Raw genomic sequence first — 25708 nt, 5'->3', positions numbered from 1 at the left:
AGGACCCACCAGATGGAAATAATGCAAGCACATTGGAGAAGCAATGCAGAACTACTGATAAGTTGGGATTATGTCCAGCATGAATTCACCACTACTGCACTATTCTTGGGTCAACAACGTGCTGCAGAATACACTGGCAAAAAACAAAACCCATCTGTAGGGGCCCCAAGTAAAAACAAAAAGATGTTTCCCGGAGGAAGAAAAGACAAGTTTATGTCTCCTTGTGCTTCTTCCTTTCAAGATTATCTTCTACGGCAGTTCTAGAAATGGAAGAATTATTTATAAGAATCTCAGTTTGCTGAGTGAAGGGTTAGTTGGAAGGCTTCAACATGTGGTTTGACATGGCAAATAGAAGGTCTTGCCTCCTGCCCAGCAAATAATAATAATAATTTTTTTATTTGTATCCCGCCCTCCCCAGCTGAGGCCGGGCTCAGGGCGGCTAACAGCAATAAAATAAGACAACATTTTAAAATCATTTCATTAAAAAATTACTTCAGATCAGATTAATGGCAACCATTGGGTAAATTGCCAAAGGAGGGAGTTAGGTTGTGCCCTGGCCAAAGGCTTGGCGGAACAGCTCTGTCTTGCAGGCCCTGCGGAAAGATGTCAAGTCCCGCAGGGCCCTAGTCTCTTGTGACAGAGCATTCCACCAGGTCGGAGCCACAGCCGAGAAAGCCCTGGCTCTAGTTGAGGCCAGCCTAACCTCTCTGTGGCCTGGGACCTCCAAGATGTTTTTGTTTGAAGATCGTAAATTCTTCTGTGGGACATACCAGGAGAGGCGGCCCCGTAGGTACGAGGGTCCTAGGCCGTATAGGGCTTTAAAGGTTAAAACCAGCACCTTAAACCTGATCCTGTACTCCACCGGGAGCCAGTGCAGCTGGTATAGCACCGGGTGAATGTGATCTCGCAGCAAGGACCCCGTAAGGAGTCTCGCTGCAGCATTCTGCACCCGCTGGAGTTTGTGGGTCAGTCTCTAGGGCAGCCCCACGTAGAGCGAGTTACAATAATCCAGTCTGGAGGTGACCGTCACATGGATCACAGTGGCTAGGTCAGGGCGAGAGAGGTAGCCTCTGAGGCAGCCTCTTCATGTGGCGTAATGTTCTTCATGTCTGTTCAGATCATGTGACGGTGAGTTTCTCTTTAATGGAAACTCCTTTTATGTCCCACAAGCAGATCAATAAAGGATGCACTAATTGATGACAAACAAATGGGGGAATGGCGCAAAAGGTTGAAAATCTAAAGCACCCTTACTATGGGGTAAGCTCCATTGAACTTAGTAGTACTTACTCATTTCTGAGTAATCATGCTTAGGCTTGCACAAGTAGGCACACAGCTGGAAGGAATGGGATGAACGCCTTTTATATTGATTCTTAAATCTAAGAAAATCAAGTATCACAATCTAGATGACAGTTGTCCACATTAAATGTAAATCTATGTATCCCTAGCAGAGTATGAATTATTTAATTATCCCTGCATAGCTATGTCAAACAAAGTGACTTATAAAATATAAATAAGGTTTACGGAGTCTTAACTCAGTAAAAAAGAAAAGATAAAATAAACAGGATTAGCAAACAGCTTAGATTGCAGATGTCTTCTCTTTTACCCTAAGAGTTTGGATCGTGAAACTTTTTACAAGCATGGAGAATCTCAGGTGGAAAAACTTACAGAGCAGGGACAAAGAGAAAGACTCTTCTTTATAAACATTTGTTTCCTTGGCTGTGAAATACATCAAGGATTGTCCCGTGTCTGGAGGTACGTGACATACAAATGATTCATTCTTTAAGACTGAGATAATTCAAGGGGATTCAGAGGAAGCCAAACACATCGATGCAGCAGTCCTTGTATTTTGTGGTGTCTCCATGGTTATTTTCCAAACATCTTGAAACTGCCCTGGGATTGTTTCGAAACAAGGGATGCTTGTGAGGTGAAAACACACAAGGGAAGATAGTGATTGAGGTGCTGGAGTTTTTAAGAGTTTAGGTCTTGCTGGATCAAACTACGGTCCAACTAACCCAGCATTCTGTTTCAAACCAGATGAATTTGGAAGTCAGGCTAATGTGCTTTGGCAAGAGGTAGGGAGGAAGAGCAAAGGGAACCGTGACTTTCTAAGATGTTTTCAAAATGCACTTCTACATTTTGGCTTTGGAGAAATCTTAACATTCTATATTGCATTGCATCGCAATTCCCCCATTTCATGACTTGTTAGGACATTCATATGGTATGTGGTTATTTTGTAAGCCGCTTACGTACTATCTTGGTTTTGAGTGGTATATAAATCTATGAAGGAAAATAAAAGAAGGGAGAATGCTCACAAGCAAAGAATGAAGATGTATCTGTCATGGTTAAAAGGTAAAGGTAAAGGGACCCCGACTCTGGGGTTGCGGTGCTCATCTCGCTTTATTGGCCGAGGGAGCCGGCGTACAGCTTCCAGGTCATGTGGCCAGCATGACTAAGCTGCTTCTGGCGAACCAGAGCAGCGCACGGAAACATCGTTTACCTTCCCGCTGGAGTGGTACCTATTTATCTACTTGCACTTTGACGTGCTTTTGAACTGCTAGGTTGGAAGGAGCAGGGACCGAGCAACGGGAGCTCACCCTGTCATGGGGATTCGAACCGCCGACCTTCTGATCAGCAAGTCCTATGCTCTGTGGTTTAACTCACAGAGCCACCCGCGTCCCATAGCTGTCATGGTCAACACCTTTTATATAAGCCTCTCCTTTATGGCACGGAGAGGGAATGTTTGGCTGTTTGGATAATGTGTGAAATTTACCTCTCCCTGTCCCTGAACCCTGGCCAGGTTGGCAGGGGCTGGTGGGCTTTGGAATCCACCAATATCTGGTGGATCATGGGTTAATTTAATCTACATTAATCCTTATGACTTAATCTAAGGCTAGTATTCCTTAGAAACATGTTCTACTTAAATCAATGGAAGTATTTGGAAAGTCTATGGACTGAGCTGCCTGCCACTGCCTCCAGTACTGTGGCCACTTGTTTCATGTTGTGATGAAGCTGCTTGCGCCGTTGGAACTGGGGTTAATGGAACTTTTACACACTGTAGTGTTCCAGAAATATTTTTAGTTTATAACCATTTTCCTCTTCAGCCTCCCTACACAGCCAAATATATTAATCCCCCTACAAATGCTCTGATTGCATCTCAATGAAAGATTGTAACAAACAACGATATAAATGCTCAATTTTTAAAGAGTTCAGCTCCTATAGAAATAATTCACATGTGTGAAATGATGCACATATGGCAGAGGGATAAACGGGAAAGAATTCTTCCGACATCCTGGCTTTGGGGTAGCCTAATCAAAGAAGAGGGACGTGGGTGGCGCTGTGGGTAAAAGCCTCAGCGCCTAGGGCTTGCCGATCGAAAGGTCGGCGGTTCGAATCCCCGCAGCGGGGTGCGCTCCCGTTGCTCGGTCCCAGCGCCTGCCAACCTAGCAGTTCGAAAGCACCCCCAGGTGCAAGTAGATAAATAGGGACCGCTTACTGGCGGGAAGGTAAACGGTGTTCCGTGTGCTGCGCTGGCTCGCCAGATGCAGCTTTGTCACGCTGGCCACGTGACCCGGAAGTGTCTCCGGACAGCGCTGGCCCCCGGCCTCTTAAGTGAGATGGGCGCACAACCCTAGAGTCTGTCAAGACTGGCCCGTACGGGCAGGGGTACCTTTACCTTTACCTAATCAAAGAAGAGTTGTAGAGGTGATGAGTGATTTGCCCGAGATTACTGAGGAAACTGAGTTCTCAGCGAGGTGGTTAATCTGCTCTGGGTTATAGAGCTTTGGATGACAATGGGCATATAACTGAATATTCCGTCTTGCAAAAATAAACCCCTGCTCACAGAAAACTAGTATGTCAGGGAGAAAGCTAAGCTAGAACCATTATCCCTGACATCTAGGTTTCTTTGATGGGGACCTTTTTGAAAGAAGCAGCATTCAATCATTCATGGTAGCTCAGAGTCACACCTACAGTCTCAGACACAGGTTTGCCACCTCAGTGAAAGCCGAAATGTAGCCTTATTAGACTTTACCGATTGGTTGGCTGAGCGTTGCTCCCGGGCGGGAGGAAGGAAGTCAAATGACACCGAGGTTTGGTTCAGAGAAAGAGTTTATTCTGCTCTCCGGATAGCAGAAGGCACTGCGTTAATCAGTTCACAGCAAGCACAAAAGCAAGAGAAATTGCATACAGTATATATATCCTCCAGGCACCCTCTCCCCCCTTCCCCAGGAATCCAGACACGTCAGCTTATACACGTAAGTTGACATCCATGACCATAAACAGATGTTCCTGTTCCGGTTCTCTTGACCATAAAAGGATGTTCTTGTTCCTGTATTCCTTATCTTGGGGTAAGAAGGTCACCAACTCTAAGAGCACTCCTGGTGCTGTTCCCGGGCGTGGGGGCTGACAAGGTCTGTGCATCAGTGTGGTCAGGATGTAAGATAAGACCCAGACGTGCTATCCCTGCTCCACTTGGAACTGACAAGGCCATCCGTCATTACCAGCCTTCATGGACTGATAAGGGAGACGGTTATGTTTGTACAGCTGGGTTCCTGTTATACACGAGCTCAAGTTAATGGTTTTTAGCTAATGCACCCTTCGAGAAGGAGAAACGGGAATTTGGGGGCCCGTTCCAGACTGACTGCACAGTCAGGTTTTAGATTTGGGAAACCCATTCCTTCAAAAGTAGACACAATTGGGTAATCACTTTTGTTTGCATATTTCACCAACGCAGTCCAGATCTCTTAGGGAGGTGCTACACATGAGCTGGACCTCTCCCTGCACGCAAATCCCTGACACAGAAGCCTAAGGAGGCAGTCCCAATGAGTCCCAATGAGTAATATTAGTAAATTTGTAATAATTGACTCGGGACATGGGTGGCGCTGTGGGTTAAGCCACAGAGCCTAGGACTTGCCGATCAGAAGGTCGGTGGTTCAAATCCCCGCGACGGGGTGAGCTCCTGCTGCTCGGTCCCTGCTCCTGCCAACCTAGCAGTTTGAAAGCACGTCAGAGTGCAAGTAGATAAATAGGTACCGCTCTGGCGGGAAGGTAAACGGCGTTTCCGTGCACTGCTCTGGTTCGCCAGAAGAGGCTTAGTCATGCTGGCCACACGACCTGGAAGCTGTACACTTGCTCCCTTGGCCAATAAAGTGAGATGAGCCTCGCAACCCCAGAGTCATCCGCGACTGGACCTAGTGGTCAGAGGTCCCTTTACCTTTACCTTAATAATTGACTGATCATCCCGTAATGCACAGGTGCAATATAACTGAAGCATCGTTTCTCCCAAACGTTCTGCTCTGTGATTCTGTGCAGACTAGACCCCACACTTTGTAGGTGAACGTGTCAATATTGCTTGGCCTCTTAACGCTCAATGAAATCCGTCTTGTTTCCTGTGAACCATATGATCGGATCACCTGCCTAGGCAGCTTTTTGTTTTCAAAAGAGCATCTCTTTTCGACCCAGTTCTTCCAAATGTTTTATGTGATTAGTGTTTCTCCATTCACACGTAAAACATTTATTGGCTTTTGGGTGCATTTTGGGTAGGGGGAGCCTTCTTCCAAGTCGCCCTCTAGGGCAGATTAAAGGAGGGGGAACAATTGAAAAATGTGTGTTCGTGTGGTGGGGGCACTCTTGGAAAACAGAAGACAAAGCTTGTAAATAATGAAGCGATTATGAATCAAACTGAGGGGACCTTGTTCATCACCTATCACTAAATGATGTATGTGTGTACTGCAGATAAAGGTTTTTTCTTTTCATTTGTTAGGTGTGCTGTTCACTGTGCCAACCAATGTTTGATACCTGGTAGTCCAAACGGCGGACTAAGGAGTGGCGAACTACCAAGGGCTCCTCAGTCCAAAAGAATAAGTGCAAAGAGTTTGACAAAAGATAGTTGGCACCTCTTTCCTGAAATGCCTTTCCCTTTTTTTTTTCTGATTTAGCGCTACAGTGCTAAACCAGCCACAGAGGAAGTCATCTGCATGCTGCCTTATCTTCGAGCAGTTTAATTTAGAACAAGAAGACTGTTCCACAAAGAGGCACTTGAAAACTGCACCTTTTCCTATGTAATTGATTCTCGACTTAACATACCGAAATGAAATTTTCACAAGGGTGTTGCTCTGCTGCAATACAGCTTTGACGGCTATAAATTCACAGCTGAATGCTGGAAAATGGCATCCAATTTTGTCCTTCCTAGTTCTTTATTGTCTTATAAATACTTGGTGGAATTGGATATAACTTTCATGAGAACCAGTAATTAATCTTTTCTAAGACAGGTATAAACAGAACGGTAAAATCTCATTTATTCCAGAATAGTGGAAATACTTTGCACTTAGTGGACTATGCATGTATAATTTATGCAACATGGATAAATCCTAATAATCATTTAGGGATCCAGTGGATACACAATTCGAACTCATGTGTATCAGCCTGAGCATTCGTTTTCAGGTATTGGATATCTCATGTTTTGACAGCCTACAATTTAGGAGTGGGGAATATTATTTATCCACCATTTCATGTGACAAATAACGACAAAATACAAAAGCATTCTGGAAATATATGCAACATTAGGGAACTCTGCTTGTTACCGTCTCTCCAGAGGAAAAAGATGCATTTGTTTTTCTAAACTCTAAACAGGGAGTTTGGCCTTGTTGTGGCTTTCAGTAGGTTTAATGATTGAAATTATAATCCAGGAAGGCTAATGTGCAATATGAGAGGAGTTATTCAGCGGGATGCTATTTCTCTGCATACGTATTTTTACAAAGAGATCATCAGTATTCCAAAAGTCATTTATCTTTGTGACAGTAATAGGTATTTCTCAATTCTTGTTTTAACTACTCTCAACAGTAGCTACATCAATTTATATTCTAGTCAATTTTATGATTATTTTTTAAGCCTCCACTGTGCAAAGGTTTCAAACCTTGGGCATGATCTAGCCAAAGTTAAGCATGGTGAAGTCCTGTTGATTTTAACGAGAGGGTTACAACTCTGTTAGCTACCCATGGAACGTAACACATTATAAAAATAAAAATAAATTAAAAGCATTGATTCCCACTCTCCCCAGTGGGGCTTGCTTCTAAGTAAGTATGCATAAGATTACCTTTCGTATAGGAGGGACGGGCTGACTTCAGTCTTGTGTGGTCTACTTTATTAATAGAGCCCTTGTGATCCACTGACATGTTTTAAATTAACAAAGCAAGATTGTGTGCTCAGTTAAGGCAAAATCTATGTTATGTATTCCCAAGAGCACTCTCGTTTAAGAACAAGAAAAGTGCTGTTCTGGATCAGACAAAGGCCGACCAAGTCTAGCAGTCTTTTGCAAGAATCCTAGTCTCCTTTCAGAAATTGGTAAGAAGCCCAGAGGCAGCACCTAGCACATTGTGGCTGGTGAATATATGTTTATTAGAAATAATATCTGAAGCAATCTTTCCAGTTAAGATTCCAGAGGGGTAGCCGCATTAGTCTGTTGCAAGAACCAATAAGTACTGTGAATTTTAACAGATTTATTACGGCACAAACTTTTTGTGGATTAGAGCCTAGTTCCAGGCAAGACTTGCCACACATTTGGTCCCCAAACGCTTATCCTGCAATAAATCTTTTACTCTTTTACCCAGCCATAAATTTTGTGGGCTTCCCCTTTTAAAAATAAAAAAGCTCAGTTGGTAGAGCACGAGACTCTTAATCTCAGGGTTGTTGGTTCAAGCCTCATGTTGGGCAAAATATTCCTGCACTGCAGGGGGTTGGACTAGATGACCCTCGTGGTCCCTCTAAAATTCTATGGTACTATGTACAATTCTCAAATTAGGATGGCTTATAAATAATAATGCATTTCTGAAAAACAACAACAGCAAGTAAGTAAATGACCCATTAAACAAGAGATTGGGTTCCAGAAGGCTGTGTGCTGGTTCAAGGCCGTGTGCGAAGGGCGAAAAGGAAAAATAACCTCATTTGCAACACATATGCTCTTTTAAAATGTGGTTCTTTTTGTGGGGGATGTTATTGGGTTGTCGTTCTTATTTTGATTAGGTTTATCACAGCTCTATATTTTGATTTTGTTCTGTGAACTGCCTCGAGACATCCGGCTATAGGACGGTATAAAAATTCAATAAATACCGTATTTTTTGCTCTATAAGACTCACTTTTTCCCTCCTAAAAAGTAAGGGGAAATGTGTGTGTGTGTCTTATGGAGCGAATGCAGGCTGTGCAGCTATCCCAGAAGCCAGAACAGCGAGAGGGATTGCTGCTTTCATTGCGCAGCGATCCCTCTTGCTGTTCTGGCTTCTGAGATTCAGAATATTTTTTTTCTTGTTTTCCTCCTCCAAAAACTAGGTGCGTCTTGTGGTCTGGTGCGTCTTATAGAGCGAAAAATACAGTAAATTAATGAAAGTGATATAGAAAAATAAGGGTGGTTGGCTTTTGCTACCCAACTCCCCAAGGGACTGAGTCCCCTAAGTCCAGGATCTGTCAGAGATGGATGGAGGCAGGATGCAGTGAAAGCAAGGCAGATCTTTATTTTTCTGTTGCGACAGAATTCTCTCCCCTCCTAGCGAGGAGGCAAGAGAGACCCTAGAACCAAGAAGAAACATCTCTTTTCAGGGTTTGCATTTTGGTGTGGAGAAGGAGGACACCCCCTCTACAAACAGTCAGAAATTACATCACACACAAGGTGGGGTTACTGTGGCTCAGGCAGGCCAAGGTGTGATATTCCTGAGACTTTAGCAAGTTTCACAAAGTTCCAGACACAGTTTACACAATACATTAGCACTTAATAAGACCATCAGGATGACCAGCGGACATCCCTCAACGCAGAGCATCTGGATATAGATATAGGAGAGGAATCCCTTCAAAAACTTCCCTTAATTGCTATCTGCCTACCTGTTCTCAGGCAAGGGGGATTAAGGAGGCAGAGGAAATATTGAGAGTCTTTAGGAGAGCCAAGATGGCTTTATTATTATTATTATTAATAATAATAATAATAATAATAATAATAATAATATACTGCCTTCAGGGTGGTTCACAGAACAAAATCAAAATATAAAACTACAAAATATATCATCAAAATAAAAACAGCAACCCAATAACCATTTTAAAAGGGCATAGGATGTCAATCAAATCAACCAAAGACCTGGTTAGAAAGGAACACTTTTGCCTGGCGCCTAAAGGTGTATAATGAAGGCGCCAGGTGAACTTCCCTGAGGAGAGCATTTCACAGACGGGGAGCCACTGCAGAGAAGGCCCTGTTCTCGTGTTGCCACCCTCCGGACCTCTTCAGGAGGCACACGAAGAAGCGCCTCAGATGATGATCTCAGGGTCTGGGTAGGTACCTATGGAAAGAGGTATTGTGGTCTGGAGCCGTTTACGGCTTCATAGGTCAAAACTTTTGGATTGCTCTCCTGTGCTATGTTAGGCATGTGGTTTATATACAGTGGTACCTCGGGATGCGAACGGGATCCGTTCCGGAGCTCCATTCGCATCCTGAATGGAACGCAAGACACGACGGCGCGTCTGCGCGGGTCACGTTTTGCTGCTTCCGCACACGATGTCATTTTGAGCGTCTGCACATGTGCGAGCAGACACTCCGTTACTTCGGGGTTGCCATGGAGCACAACCCGAAAGCGCTCAACCTGAAGCACATTCAACCCGAGGTATGACTTTACTTACGTATGTGTATTTACCTTGTGCAATGATCAACATTTATTCTCTATTTGAGACCTCAGCCTTTCTGTAACAAAAGAAAATGGAATGTTGTGAAAAAGAGATAAGGAGGCTGAATTATTTATTTATTTATTATTACTACAGTGGTACCTCTGGTTACGTACTTAATTCATTCTGGAGGTCCGTTCTTAACCTAAAACTGTTCTTAACCTGAAGCACCACTTTAGCTAATGGGGCCTCCTGCTGCTGCCGCCGCCATGCGATTTCTGTTCTCATCCTGAAGCAAAGTTCTTAACCCGAGGTAATATTTCTGAGTTAGTGGAGTCTGTAACCTGAAGCGTATGTAACCTGAAGCGTATGTAACCTGAAGCGTATGTAACCTGAGGTACCACTGTATTATTATTATTATTATTATTATTATTAGGAGGGGGGAGGCAGGATGAGCTCCCTCACCCCCACCTGGTGGAATTGTGGCATCCAGTTCACCTCCTCTCCAGCCACCACTATTCCTTTCTCCGTACACAAGGGGATGTGTGGGCATAGGAGACACCCCATCGCATCCCTCACTCCACTCCCCCCAACTCCCCCGCCAAGCCTTTCTCCCCACAGGCCGTCATGACGCGAGCGTGGGGGGGGGGGAGAGAACGGGGGGCGGGGCACACGGGGACACCGGAAGCGGCCCGAACGGCGCGAGACCGCGGAAGGCGGAGTTTGCGTGTGAGGGAAGCGGGGAGCATGCGCGCGTGCGCGTGAGCGAGGGAGAGCGCGCGCGGGAGAGAGGGAGGGGGGGAAGGGGGAGGAGGAGCAGCCCTTGTGGAAGCCCCCCCGCGCCTGCGCAGTGGCGTCCGCCGCTGTTGGCCGGTTGCGCCGCGCCTCCGCCGACGCCTGGCCGGTGGGTGTTTCTCTCACGGCGAGGGGAAAGAGCGTGAGGCGCCGCGGCCGGGGGCCGTCGGAGGGCGTCCGTGGCAAGGGGTGTGTGTGGGGGGGGTGGGGGGGTGAGGTAGAGAAGAGAGGGGAGGGGGCGGCTGTCCGTCCCCGCGGCTGAGGCGCGGGGTTGAGGGGGGGGGCGGAGAGGGAAGAGGGGCGGGACGGAGCGCGCGAGCATGTGAAGATGGCGGAGCTGCAGATGCTGCTGGAGGAGGAGATCCCCGGGGGGCGCCGGGCCCTCTTCGACAGCTACACCAACCTCGAGCGGGTCGCCGAGTACTGCGAGACCAACTACATACAGGTACGGCGTTACGTGTCAGGGCGGGGGCGCGCCTTTCCCCCAACCGGGTCTGGTCTCCACCCCCCCCCCAAAAAAAAACCACCCCGCCGCCGCTTGCTGAGGGGAAATCTCAGGGCGTCATCCGTTTCGTGCTTTTGGAGGCCTGGACCCGGGAGTGTGGGGGTTGGGCGGTCGTGGGAAAGGGCGACACGCGTGTTGCGGCGGGATGTCCGCGCAAGAGGCCGCCTCGGCATATCTTGGGCGCTGGGAGAGATGCTCGCTTTCGCAGGCTCAGCCCCGCGTTTTGTGTGTGTGTTTTTAAACAACAGTGGAGCAAGCCAGTGGACATTTTTTTTTGGGGGGGGGACCCAGCCAGATGGGCGGGGTATGAATATTTTTATTTATTAGATTTCTATCCCGCCCTTCATCAAAAAATCTCGCAAGAGAAAAAATAATAATACATGGGGACGGGTTTCCTTTTTTGCCCTCCCGGTGACCCTCCCCTGCTGCTCGCGGATCGCAGAAGCCGTGGGATCCTTCGGATCGTAGATCTGGAAGGGACCACGAGGGTCATCTAGCCCACCCACCCCTAGCCCCCTGCAGCGCAGGAATCCTTTGCCCAACGTGGGGCTCGAACCCACGACCGTGGGATTAAGAGCCTCGAGGAAACGCTTCTCGTTCCGCAGCCTTGTGTGGAGTGATTTGTGCTCATGCTGCGCTTGTTAAGTGTGTGTGTGAATGCGCACACGATTCTTGGCAGATGCTGCTGTGAAATGATTTGAGAACAGACCTTTCCCCCTTCCAATGTGTCGCTCCTTCTAGATAGGGTGGCCAGATGTGCATTCATAAAGGAGTGCCTTCTTCCCTCCTCCTCCTCCTCTGCTAAGAATATCACAGTATGCTCAGAATAAGGAGATTTTAGTTGATCTTGTAATTCAGACTCCCAAGCCACCAGACTGCCCGTTACTGCTGAAATATTCAGCGGGCAACATTGTTCTGGAGGTGATGATGTTAAGCTGCATCTTCAGGGCTCCTCCTGTGATGTGGTAGTTGAGGTTACTTGCATCTGGGTGGGTTAACATTTTGGTATTTCTGCTGTGTCTTGGGGAGAAGGAAAAAACCAACCGAGTTTCCTTCTGAATAAACATGCTGCGTGCTGAAATTATACTTGAATATTCAAACAGGCAGTTGGCCTAGCTTAGGTTGCATGTACAGTATTTTAAATTGCATCCTCGCCACACCAGCCTTTCATGCACACTTGCAGGAGAGAGGTGATACGGTTAATTCTCATATTATTGCATGCTATGCAGTGTCATTAAAATGTCACATTGATACAATTCAGCAGCTCTCTGCCTGCTGACTGGCATTTTGTCTTTCAAAGATTTTTCAATGAAGCTGCCATGTCAATGACTGCATAGTGAAAAGATGCTGAGGAGAGACAAGGCAAATGAGTAGTAGATCTCCAAAGGCACAGGGATGGGTGTATATGTGTAAGTTCCAAATATACGGTAAATAATGGCATAATGATAAATAATGGCATAATGACAGCTTGTCTTCCACGCATTGCTGATTGAAAGGGAAATCAGATATGGCTAACAACTGAATGCAGGTGATTTTGCTTCTAGTGGGCATTGTGAAGCTGCATCTGTTGCTTCAGTACATGCCTAGGTTTTATTCACGTACCTATTATCTTATTATTGAAGTCTGCATTGCCTTCCAACTCGTTCTAATGAATCTAAGCTTTCTGGGCTTTATGTAAAGGAATGGTTAAAGAAAAGAAAGGCAAATTTATTTTCTCTCGGCATAGTCAGGTCTCTTTACAACAAGTGAATTCTGCAACCTGTTTTTGATTTGAAAAATAACATAGCTTGGGGCATGTAAGGGTTGTGAAATCTTGGAATTTGTTTCCTTATAAGTGTATCCATGATGTAAGTATAGCAAGTTCTCGAGGAGAGACCAAGAAACAGTAAAAGACATTTATAGAATATTTCTCTGTATCTTCTAACGTATTATTTGAAGAACAAGGGAAGAGTGGAGCATTTACAATGCCACAATGAGAATGTGCATTGATTCATTTGCATTATTTGAATGACCATACCTATTAATTGGGTTATCTTTGTGTGTTCAGAGAGCTTTTGTAGTTGATCTGCCTTGGTGCATGTACCATGGTTTCACCATGGTGTCCTTTATGCGTAATAGCTAATGGTCTGAACTAAGCAAAAGTTTTTCTTTTATAGCACAGGATGAATGAGATCTTTTTTCCATGTTGCATCATGGTGGGAACGGGTAGGCTTGTAGGATTTTTTGCTTTTAGTTTTAATAATAACGATGGAAAATATTCTGGCATTTGACCTGGAGATGATTGAATTTCTGATCAGGCTTTGCTGAAATGGTGGTGTGATGTGGCGAGAGCAATTATCATCGCCCCCTGATATCATAGCCTTGGAGAGTTTTACTGAGGCTTGCAGAAGGTTAAAGAAGTATTGTTTGCAGAGGAACACAGAGTCTGATATAATGATAGAAATTTTAGCCAACTGTGCAGATTAAAGCTTTCTCTCCATATAGTTCTGGTAACAATACTTTTTGAGCTGAGACATTTTTCTGTCAGATTTTTGATACTTAATTGTTATATTACATGATGTAAGGTGGGTAACTAATAAGGATCAGAGTGGAAGATAGATCTTGCTCAGTTCACATTTAATTCTAAGCCAAAACATGGATAAAAGATTGTGATACTCCTGCTACTGCAAGCTAAGTCATGATTTGACTTATGTTGTCCAAACCCAGGGTCATGCTTCTTCAAACCAACCACAAGCTGTAAACAAAGAACAAACCTTGGCTACCGCTTGTGGAGTGAAATAAATCTCAAGCCCAAATTCTGATAACACTCGATTAAGTCCAACCATAGTTTACCTTATAGCAGCACAGCAGCAACAGGACTGAAGAAGTAACAAAGCAGCTGCAATCTCATCTCCATGACTCCACATGCCTGCACATTTGGGCTAACCTATAGTTTGGCTTAGTGTTACATTTGAACTGGGTCATTGTGAAGCTGGAAAATGACTCAGAATCTGCTAGTTTTCAGAATGGCAGTTTCCAGTGGAAAACAAGGTATGGCTGCACCACTGAAAACTAGGTTTCCTCCCAGGAATTACTGGGAAAATGAGAACTTCAAAATCACTTAAAAACCCCACTTTGCAGCCATAGTTTTTGCTGTGATATGGGCCTGATTTTTTTAAGAAAGCAAGACTAAAATAACCGGAATGTGTCTTTAGCCAATGTATATTGTTTTGAGTGCAACTTAACGAAGCAAAAAAGGGAATTTACAGATGCAGAAATTAGATTTCAGTTTAATTTGGAACAGATTCCCTCTGTTGTGCAAACTGTTCTCAGATATGTGGATTAATTCTCTGTGTGTTTACTCTGAAGTAAGGATCACAGTGTTTAGTGGGGATTACTTTTACGTAAGTATGCATGGTATTTGTAGCCTGAGTGAGTACTGAAAGGATCTTCAGCACTTGCACCAATTTTTAAAGAGTTAATGTATGTGCTGAAGTGAGCCTGCTGTTTCTAAATGACATTTTATACTCCCACATAACTATACACATGCACTGCTTTTTCATTTGCAACATATGCAAGTAGAAACATGGTCTTTTCTGCTCTATTCAGGCATATTTTTAAAGGAAAAGGGGGTGATTTATACATGTGTGCACCCTTTATATCTGAAGTGCAATGCATGTATTTTTACAGAATATTATAAAGAAGCAGCCTAACACAGATAGGTGAAGTAGTGAGTGGGATGTGAAGGCAGCTTGTATGAGCCAGCGATTTGCAAAATGCAGATATAAGAAGAGGCTGTAACTACAGAGGATTCTTGCTAAACATATATGGGGTACTAGAATTCTGAAAATGACATTGTGGATAGTACTACACTGAAAAGTAGCAAATTGAACAATGTTTCTCACTTAATATTTTATGATTTCTTGAAAAAATATGTATACACATGCAGGTGTTGAGCGTTCAGTATTGAAGCTAGTGTATCATAATTAGGTTGCGTGTTTTCAGGTTGTGCACCGAGCCGAATCCGGAAGTACCGGAACGGGTTAATTCTGGGTTTTGGCGCTCGTGCATGCGCAGAAGCGCCAAATCGTGACCCGCGCGTGCGCAGACGCGCCACTACGGGTTGCAAACGCGCCTCCCGCACATATCACGTTCGCAACCCGAGCGTCCACTGTATTTGGACGTTATTCTAAATCATAGTTTAGCACAAGTGTTGCTGTCTTTCTTGCATTTGTAGGTTTGCAATTTTGAAAGACTGTCGGGGACACCACACTTTTGGTTGCTTCTTTCTCCCATGTATCAGTCAGTTTGCATGTGCAAACTCTTTCTCTGTTTTCCATAGAGTTTGGGTAAAAGTCAGATGCAGTAGAATTAAAAATTCTCTTGAATTCTTATTTTCACCATGGAAGCCAATGGAAACAAATGTGATCTGTACTGGGCGGGGGACCTGTGGGGGAAAAAAGCCAATTGCAAGAGGATCTGTTCTATTGGCTCCAGTGGCTTTCAATGTCAATAAGTCTACTGACTGAGTAAAACTTAGTTGGATGCATTTGCATGTTTCCCTTTTTCACTGTACAATCAATCACTCATGGCTATCCCTGGATTTTCAGGGAAAAACATTGTGAAGGGCTGTGTATACTCATTCAGCCAACAATATTTATGTATGGCTTAACTTAACCCTACTCATAGAATCATAGAATCATAGAGTTGGAAGAGACCACAAGGGCCATCGAGTCCAACCCCCTGTCAAGCAGGGAACACCATCAGAGCACTCCTGACAAATGGTTGTCAAGCCTCTGCTTAAAGACCTCCAAAGAAGGTGACTCCACCACACTCCTTGGCAGCAAATTCCACTGTCGAACAGCTCTTACTGTCAGGAAGTTCTTCCTAATGTTTAGGTGGAATCTTCTTTCTTGTAGTTTGGATCCATTGCTCCGTGTCCGCTTCTCTGGAGCAGCAGAAAACAACCTTTCTCCCTCCTCTATGTGACATCCTTTTATATATTTGAACATGGCTATCATTTCACCCCTTAACCTCCTCTTCTCCAGGCTAAACATGCCCAGCTCCCTTAGCCGTTCCTCATAAGGCATCGTTTCCAGGCCTTTGACCATTTTGGTTGCCCTCCTCTGGACACGTTCCAGTTTGTCAGTGTCCTTCTTGAACTGTGGTGCCCAGAACTGGACACAGTACTCCAGGTGAGGTCTGACCAGAGCAGAATACAGTGGCACTATTACTTCCCTTGATCTACATGCTATACTCCTATATGCTATACTCACGTTTCCTCATGAGAGCTCAAACACAGCTGTTTGTAGGGGTTGGGGAAAAGTAGGTTTCATGAAGCAGGGAGTCTGTGTGTGTATTTCCTCTGAGGTAGGTGAACCCTAGGCAGTGGGAGGGTCGAGGATGCTAGTGGGCATGATGTACAGGGCCATTAATGTACATTCATACATACAGTTGTACCTTGGAAGTCGAATGGAATCTGTTCCAGAAGTCCATTTGACTTTCAAAATGTTTGGAAACCAAAGCTTCTGATTGGCTGCAGGAAGCCATAGAAGCTGCACCAGATGTTCGGCTTCCAAAAATCGTTTGAAAACTGGAACACTCACTTCTGGGTTTCGATCGTTCGGGAGCCGATTTGTTTGGGAGCCAAGGCGTTTGAGATCCAAGGTACGACTGTACTTATTTTCTGTCTCTCACACACATTTCTTTGAAGGGGATAAATGCATTTGAGGACATCCTCTGCAACATAAGATACAAGCAGCTGGCTTATTATCTTCTTACCTAAATAAAGATTTTTATTTTTTAAGCTCTGCTGGGAAAGAAGCGCAACTTTTAATCTTCATTATTACCTTCATAGCTGAATGCAAAACAATGTAACTATACTTGCATGTTGGTAATCTGACAAGAGCATAGTGTTGTCCTGAAATAAACAGTGTGATTTTTGTACTCTGCCATTTGGTTATATATAAACTTTGCGTGAGGGAAGGAAAGTCTCAGCACTTTTCCCAAAGCCTTTTTTTATTTATTCTCTCTCCTGTATGATGGGTTGGAAGTTTTTACTTTGCCACACAAGTTGAAAAGGAATACAGTATGTTGGTGGGATAACTGATTCTTGGAATGCAACAGGGCTCCACTTGGTATTTGGGAGCTACCGTAGTCCTCCTGAAATAGCGGTTTTACTAAGTAAGATCTAATAGTTTTGAATTAATAAGTACTTCTGTTTGTTCATTCCTTGAGGTCAGAGCATGTTCACATTACTACTGCACAAGGAAACTGAGTAATCTTGAGAGATTCTCCCAGTTAAGGATGCTTTGGGATGAAATGTCTTCTCCTGCTGGGCAAGACTGCTTTTTTTCCAGCGCTTTACTGTCTCTGGCCATCTGCAGAGATATCTGACTCAGTATTACAGAGGGGAACAGGTCTAACCTTGCCTGTGGAATAAATTCCTTTAGGAAAGGAAAAGGATTGCAATCAAGAGCAATAGGGGGGTATATAAGTTCTAAATTTATAAAACAGAATAAATAGCTCAAAGTAGTTTTGATGAGACGACTCGTGATGTAACACAGTGATGCTACAGAAACCAAGAGACAACTGTAATATTCACCATCTTTCTTGCACTGAGACAACCAGTGCTCTTTTAATAAAGAGGTGCTGGAACTTACTATGAATGTCTCCCTCTTTCTCTTAGAATGGCAATGGCACCCGCCTGAGAGGTGCTGGAAATCACCTGAGAGGTACCAGAACTGAGTTCCTGTGAGTTCCCCCTGTAAAAAAAGCACTGGAGATGACCAAAGTTATCACAGTGGTTAAGGCTGGGGATTTCTCAGGAATTTGGGCTCTCTTTACTGCTGGCAATATTTGAGTTATGATGTCCTTGAGATTTCTATACAGTGGAACCTCGTGTTACGTACTGCCCTCCTTACGAATGCTTTGGGTTACGAGCTCTGCTAATCTGGAAGTAGATGTTTCCGGTTGCGAACTTTGCCCCGGGATGTGGGTGGAAGTCGCTCGGTGCCGGCGCAGCAGCAGCATGAGGCGCCATTAGCGAAAGCGCGCCTCATGTTAAGAACGGTTTCGGGTTAGAAACGGACCTCTGGAACAAATTAAGTTCGTAACTGGAGGTACCACTGTACAGTGGTACCTCAGGTTACATACGCTTCAGGTTACATACGCTTCAGGTTACAGACTCTGCTAACCCAGAAATAGTGCTTCAGGTTAAGAACTTTGCTTCAGGATGAGAACAGAAATCGTGCTCCGGTGGCGTGGCGGCAGCGGGAGGCCCCATTAGCTAAAGTGGTGTTTCAGGTTAAGAACAGTTTCAGCTTAAGTACGGACCTCTGGAACGAATTAAGTACTTAACCTGAGGTACCACTGTACTGGAAAAGTCTAAAACAGAGATGAGGAACAGATCTGGAGGGCCACAGGTTCTTTATCCCTGGTCTAAAGTAAGGGTTAGAAGGGATGAGCAGAAAGCTTGATGCTATGCCGCCCTAGAATCTAGACAGAAACCACATAGATAGAAATTCCTTCCCTCCAGACAATTGTGTAACTTCCTCATGTACTTTGTTATATGTGACAAACACGTGTATTTATTTCTTCTGGGTAGAAGTTGGTGGCAAGCTGTATTTGTTAGTTGCCTACCATACCACATTTGCACCTTGTGAGATTACAAATGTGACTATCTCACACCGGATGAATTATTCACACAGTTCTATAGAAGAGTCTTCCATCTAGGAAATGTCATCTTGTGAGAAACAGCCCTGGAAAAGGGTGGGGAAACATTATCATTAAAGAGATTTAAGGATGCAGGGGGGAAAAATCAGATTGAAATGGATTTAAGACATGTAAACACTTCAAGCATCTAATGCTTTAAGCACATACTGGACAGATTTAAAAGGCATTAGTGGTCTAATTGGGATACTTCAAAACTAATGTTCCTGCTTTTTAAAAACAAGCAAACAAACAAACTTGCTAATGTCAAAGATTTGTGTACAGTAAAAATCAGTGTGCGCACCTAGACTAAACATATTCCAACTGACATATGAAATTGCTGAGTGTGTAAAATACATACATAGAAAATACCCTGATGTGCAATTTTTTGAGACAGTACTTAGATTAAAATCTAAATTTAAGTACTACAGTTTATTTGTGATGTATTAAATTGATAATATTGGACATCTAGACACTTGAATCTGTTTTTTATGAATAAACTGAATCAGGGGACTGATTTCATTTTCTTAGGGGCTAGACTACATTGGCATTGTCTAAAAAGGCACAAGGGATATGCAGTCTAAGGCCCAAGGCTGCTTGACTTGTCAGGATGCCCTTTTCACTGAAGCACACACACACACAGACAGGCTTGGTTTAGAATAGTACAAATGAAATGTGATTGGCTTTATATAGATGGTAACATTGTGGAGTACATATTTCCTCATTGTTTCTGGCATGAGGAAAGACCAGCACTAGCTGGGAGGCTCAGGAAAGTATCATTACCCTCCGCAGAACTTCCCATGTGCTGTTGTCTGCCTCTTTTGGAGGAGTGAGTTTGGAGCCACCTGTGAACCACCTAGTCTGGTGGGCATAGCATCCTGTTCTCACAGTTGGCATCCCAATGGCAATGGGAAGGCCAAAAGTAAACCCTGAGTGCAACACCACTCATTTGTGATTCCCAGCAACTGGTATACTGCCTCCAACAGTGGAGGTAGAAACAACATAGCCATCATGGGCACAATTTCCTGTGGAGAAGTGACATACAGTGGTACCTTGGAAGTTGAACGGAATCTGTTCCGGAAGTCCATTGGACTTCCAAAATGTTCGGAAACCACAGAAGTTGCGTTGGACATTTGGGTTCCAAAGAACGTTTGCAAACCGGAACACTCACTTCTGAGTTTGTGGTGTTTGGGAGCCAAAACATTCGACTTTCAAGGTGTTCATGAACCAGGGTACGACTGCATATCTGAACTTAAACTAGTAGGCTGCTTTCAAGTACTATACATGAATTGACTTTAAATACTAAGCTTATACTATTGAGGTTGCAGGATAGTTTATACTTACGGTTAGCAACCTATTCTTGAGCAAGACATGAATTTACCAATGAATTTACCAATTAAAGCACAGTTTAGAAGTCAAGAAACAATTTCTTCTACTAATTCTACTAAATTCAATGGTTTCTCAGGAAACACTCCAGTTTCTCAGCCAGTAGTATAAATAAGACTATTGCCTGAACTGTCTCGGGCAGAATGTCCCAAATGCCAGTTTTTGGAAATCACAAATGGATAGAGTGCTGTTGCACTCAGCTCTTGCTTGTGTACAGGATTCTGGACTAGATCAACCACTGGCTTGATACGCTAGGCTCTTCCTATGTTCTTATGTTAGGATAGTAGCTTTGGCAAGAACAGCTAAAATAATCTCTTGCCATCCTCCTTGTGTACATGATGTAATCTCCAATTTAGTAAATTTGATTTATTGGAAGTAATAGATTCTGCATACTTGACAGAAATTTCCATCATCTGTTCATCTTTCATCAAGCAAGATGAGTAGAATTTCTGACTTCTAAGTATAGAAGATCATAAACTTTTAAGGTAAAATATGAATATATGACAATGTGATATAACTCCATAATGCTACAAAAATAACTTCAACTTAACCTATGCTCTTGCTTTGCATCCTGATTTTTTACTATTCATTTTTAAATTAACCCATAATGCTTAGGAAGCTTCTGAATATCAAATTACAGTAAATTTGCCTTTTTGCATTTGAAAATAGAATGAACAGGGTAGGTGTCTATCTCTATTGGTGTTGATATTTATGTTTCATATGAATAAATGTATTTAACTGTCTCTTTTGGCTGCTGTTGGAAATGTAACATGTTGGTTCTCAAATTATGCTACTATATAGTTGTTTTGCACAGCTGCTTAATACTGATTTATGACAATACTATTTTTAAAAGAATTGTTCAGATCCTAACTTATTATTTGGAGTATCAGTACTCTGAATTCTATTCAGTTGCTTATGTTGTAGGAGTTTTGCCTACAACACATGTTAATCTCTGTGGCTAATTTCTTTTGGTTTTTAGACAGGAAGTGGCTCACCGCTGCGGTGAATATTTAGTTGCAGCCTGTGCCTAGACTAGAGTTAGGTGACAAACTCAAATGTTCTTCAAAAGTTAGTACAGTTCAGTTGAAAATGTAGAGTCTAGCTTCCTTATTGAATATACGTATAAAATAACAGAAAAGTACAGTTAAAACAACAGTACAATGCTTAATAAATAACAATACTGTAGATGAAAATTAACTGAGCCTGATTGGCCAAAGATCTAAAATGCTTAAAGAGTAGGTAGTAAGTAGATGAATGGACTTAATTGTCAACACAATTAAGTTCTCTAGTTCTCTATAGCAATCTCTTAGTGTTGACTAATTATTTGGGCCTTTGATACTGCAACAAAAGCATATTGTTATAAATATAAACTATTATGTAGAGCATGGGTAGGCAAACTAAGGCCCGGGGGCCGGATCCAGCCCAGTCGCCTTCTAAATCCAGCCCGCAGATGGTCCAGTAATTAGCGTGTTTTGACATGAGTAGAATGCATGCTTTTATTTAAAATGCATCTCTGGGTTATTTGTGGGGCATAGGAATTCGTTCATCCCCCTCCCAAAATATAGCCTGGCCCCCCCACAGGGTCTGAGGGACAGTGGACCGGCCCCTGCTGAAAAATTTTGCTGACCCCTGACCTAGAGCTTCACGTTCGGGTTGTCCTAGTCATTGATAAGACATTGAAGGGGAATTGAGCTTCCATTTGTCCAGCGCTGCCTTAACATAAGCACTCCAAACAGGAGTGTAATAAAAATGGTTTCTGTTGTGGTTTGCACAGAAACTTGAAATAAGTGCTGGTGGTTTGCTGATTGCATACTTTGACTTCATTACTATGAGGAATCTCTTAAAACAATGTTAAAGCATATGTGTTTGATGTTTCCTAGTTGAATTCTGTCATGGTTAAAGACTTCTCTTTCCCCTAATATGCCGTAATTAAAACTTGTGGTTACATAAAAGTTTTGTCAGACAAGAGTGTTGTAATGCGCATGGGGGTTGCTTGTGCGTAAGTTACCGCTGCTCTGGGTTAGGTTGCCTGGTTAAACCGTTTCTCTCTGGACAGCCATTCATTCCGTGGCTGTTCAGTCGCTGGCAGAATCCGTCAGTGGGCGTTTCTTAAACCTTTTCCAACATAAAAGTTGTTTGACGCCCAGTCTCCTCCTACTCTCCCTGCGCGGAAGTCTTCTGTGCAGGGAGGGCGTGGGTAGCGGAGGACCTGTGCTCTCCCCGCTGGTGTCCAGTGAAGAGTCCTGGAGCCTGCTCTCTGCTTCCCCCATTGGCCCCCTCTATCCCTGGTGTTGCGCTGATTTTCTTCCCCAACCGGAGACCTGCCTCTCTCCCTGCTTGGCCCCTCTCCAGCATCACTGTGGAGCCTCGCCTCCTCCTCTAGTTCCGATGGCAGTTCCCTGACAAGTGTTTCCATTACCTCTGCAAATCTAGCAGTGGGAGAGGAATATTCCAGCAACATTGTAGAATATGTGTGATAGAATTTGTAGACAAGTTGATTTGTTCCTATTAAAATATAGGTGCTGAGTATGGTTTCCCCCTCTCTTTAGGGCGGGGGTTATTGGGTTGTTTTTATTTTGATTATATATTTTGATTTTGTTCTGTGAACTGCCCTGAGACCGCCGGGTATAGGGTGGTATATAAAATCAATTAATAATAATAATAATTTTAAGTCACAACACCCTCATGTTTTTCAGTGCCTCTTAACATGTAATATCCCTAGACTATTAAACTGAAAATTACTTTCTTAATTCACACATGTGTTACTTTAGATGATGTAAGTTAGTTGTGCTATTAGAATTTTGAAAAGGAAAGAGTATTAATCTGGAGAGAGTCTTAATTTCCTAGAGCAGACTTGTAAATAGCTAAGTGCTTGGATGCCTGTGGCAAGTGAAATTTGTCTGCATGACGTAAGATGAGTTTGAATTTCTTCTAGTCATAAAAAGGCACTAGCTGTCTCTTCTTCTCTCTCTTATTGAAGACCATCAGCTCTGAAGAATATCAGACCCTGTTCACCTTTGGGTATATATGCGGTCTCTGTAGAATAATTCAAATCCCTGTTGAGTTTGTATTGTACACCTCTCTCCCACTCTCTATGATGTGCAACTAAGCTGTGGTCGCTGCCTGATTGGTCCCACTTAGGATTGCATGTTTGTGTCCCAGCAGGGGACACCTCCATCATTCAGTCCGGACACTGAGGTCCAGCTCTGAGGGCCTTCTGGCGGTTCCCTCACTGTGAGAGGTGAGGTTACAGGGAACCAGGCAGAGGGCCTTCTCAGTAGCAGTGCCTGCCCTGCGAAAATAAACAACTATATGACTTTTAGAAGACATCTGAAGGCAACCCTGTATCGGGAAATTTTTAATGTCTAATGTTTAGCAATTTTTATGTGCTGTAAGCCACCCAGAGTGGCTGGAGAAACCCAACCAGATGGGTGGGGAATAATAATAATAATAATAATAATAATAATAATAATAATTTTCCCCAACCAGAGTTCTCCCATTAAAACCTTTTCATTCAGACTCGGACTCTTCTGCAACAGTTCCAACTATCGCTTAATAATATTTTTTCAGCAGTCCTGTCCCCATCCCCCTAGACCAGATGGCTGCTTGGGATAAACCATCTACTTGGCTGAGATTACACCTGTCTGCTATCATTGGTTGTATTGTGAACACTGCTCACTTCAAAGAGATTGTGCAGTCATTTTTCCCAGGTCCTGCAAACATGTGGATTCTGCTCTCATTTGAGTCTTGTTTTCTCTGCAGAACCTTCTATATTCAATGTTATGCTCTCCATATGTTGTTGGACTATATCTCCCATCAGACCCAGCCAGCATGGTCAGTGATGATGGGATGGGAGTTTATACTCTAAACAATATCTATAGGGCACTATATTGACTTCCCCTGCTGTTCTGTCCTAAGCAGGGTTCCCGCCTGGGGGATGAGGATGTAGCTAGACTAGGGTGTATGCTAAGCACAAATTCCAGGGATCCAGGGTCGTGTACTGCTAGTCCCAGGTCAGGGTCAAGTAAATAAAGGTCTAGCACAGGTCAGGTGCCAGCAAGACAAGGTCATATAAAGGAGGGAGGGATCTAGGGAAGTAAAGTTAGGCAAAACAGAGGTTTCGGTTGAAATGCAAGCAAGCTGGGTAGCACCCTAGATAGCTCCACGTGGCACCTAGGCAGGAAGCCAAACAAGGCAAACTTAAATGTCGTTTTAACACCAGCAACCGAACCTTAAATGGGAATGTACATTCCTCTAAGTAGCTAGCTCTACTCATGCTGAGTGGAGCCTCTGTTCTTAAAGGAATGTAGAGGAGGCCGGGGTTCTTTTGTGGCCTCTGAACTGAAGTTACTGGAATCTGAGGACGGCTATGTGCCTTTTCCAGGCACTAAAGGCTGTGGCATAATGTGACCCTCCTGCGAAGGAACATATGTCAAAGACTGGTTCTATAGGTGAATCCTTTTCCCAGTCCATCATGTCCTCTGTATCCATAGTCTTTCCCCCCTGAGAGTGTGGCCATTAGAGCTGTCAGCAATGCCAACTGCATTAAGAATTTTTGTTTGGAATAAAACAGCATTGTATACTGACTCTCACAGTATATTGATGGTCTTAAAGTCATTACCTTATTTATGATTTTTGTTCTTTAGTAGTTGGGGGCACTTCAGTCCCCCCACTTTCAGGTTTTGTTTTATACCCAGGTGTGTTGGCATCAAGGGCAATGAACTAGTTGACCAGGCTGCCAAGATGGCGAGCTGCCTTGCTTTAAATCAGAAAAATGTACCACCAAGAGACTTTATTTGTATTCATTCATCTATTCATTGCATTTGTATCCTTTTTCACCACCTCCCATTTTTAAGTCCAACATGAAAGACTTGTGGCAAGAGCTGTGGGAAGGCCAGACAAACTGTAGGTTTTGAAAGCTGAAACCTGTACTTCAGTTGTGGTTAGCCACCTTACTTAAGAGTTGAAGGAAGAAAGTTGTCTTGACAGCACCAGGTTTGAGGGCTGCCAAACTACTCCTCCAAATGCCACCTGGATGGTCCTTAGGCAGCATGGTGGAGGCAAACAGCAGTGGGGGAAAGTGGAAAAGAGAGGCATTAGACACCCAGCAGCACAAAGGGGGGGGGGCAGCTCAAAATAGTACTGTAAATTGATTTTTTCAAAATAGCCAAATACGCTTTTAGCATAGTTAAATGCCAAGCTTTTTTGGTAAGACATTCAGGTCTCTTTCTGGATCTCTCTTGATCGTTCTAGCCTTTACCTGGAAAACAGAGAGAGCCAGGCAGGGCAACTGTTGCGTGTAGCTTTCCATGCCTTCTCAGGCCTAAAAGGGTAAGGGCTTAGGCACTATGAAGTGCCTTGACAGTTCAGCTGCACTCACTTCATTCTTGTGAAAGATGCAAGGGGAAGAAGAGAAGGAGGAGGGGTTGTAACTTAGGCAAGTGGGATTGGGTGATGGGTGATGGGTGAGCATTGCCTCAAATCTTATTTGCAACGCTGCAGATACACTCTGATGCTAACATACCATGGCATTTCATGGGTTTTCGGCTGGGGCACTTTTGTCTAGTGTCACAAATAGAGTGGTGGTGCTATTAGTAAAACAAATCCCTATCTAAAGAAAAGGCTTCATTGTGCAGCTATTTCATTGAACTGGAGCTGTCTTTGTTCACACAGAGAAAAACTTGTAAACACGGATTT

General features: G+C 43.7%; 1 protein-coding gene across 12 annotated transcripts in view; it reads left to right on the top strand.

The window, feature by feature from the left end:
- Nucleotides 1–25708, top strand: part of ABI2 (abl interactor 2) — a 69797-nt gene that overhangs the window by 5603 nt on the left and 38486 nt on the right. For 7 of the 12 annotated variants that reach the window (XM_053366246.1, XM_053366221.1, XM_053366212.1 and 4 more), the window contains exon 1: nucleotides 10713–10876. The exons of 1 other annotated variant lie outside the window; for it this stretch is intronic. In XM_053366246.1, the coding sequence (XP_053222221.1) occupies nucleotides 10760–10876 (117 nt within the window). In that variant the 5' untranslated portion in view covers nucleotides 10713–10759. Of the gene's footprint in view, nucleotides 1–10707; nucleotides 10877–25708 lie in introns of those variants that run through there. 4 more of the 12 variants (XM_053366184.1, XM_053366148.1, XM_053366176.1 and 1 more) reach the window with 3 other exon arrangements.

Source organism: Podarcis raffonei, chromosome 1 (genome assembly GCF_027172205.1).
Source record: "Podarcis raffonei isolate rPodRaf1 chromosome 1, rPodRaf1.pri, whole genome shotgun sequence".
NCBI classification, from domain to species: domain Eukaryota; kingdom Metazoa; phylum Chordata; class Lepidosauria; order Squamata; family Lacertidae; genus Podarcis; species Podarcis raffonei.
Note: the sequence above shows the minus strand (reverse complement) of the source record. Positions and strands in the feature narration are given on the sequence as shown.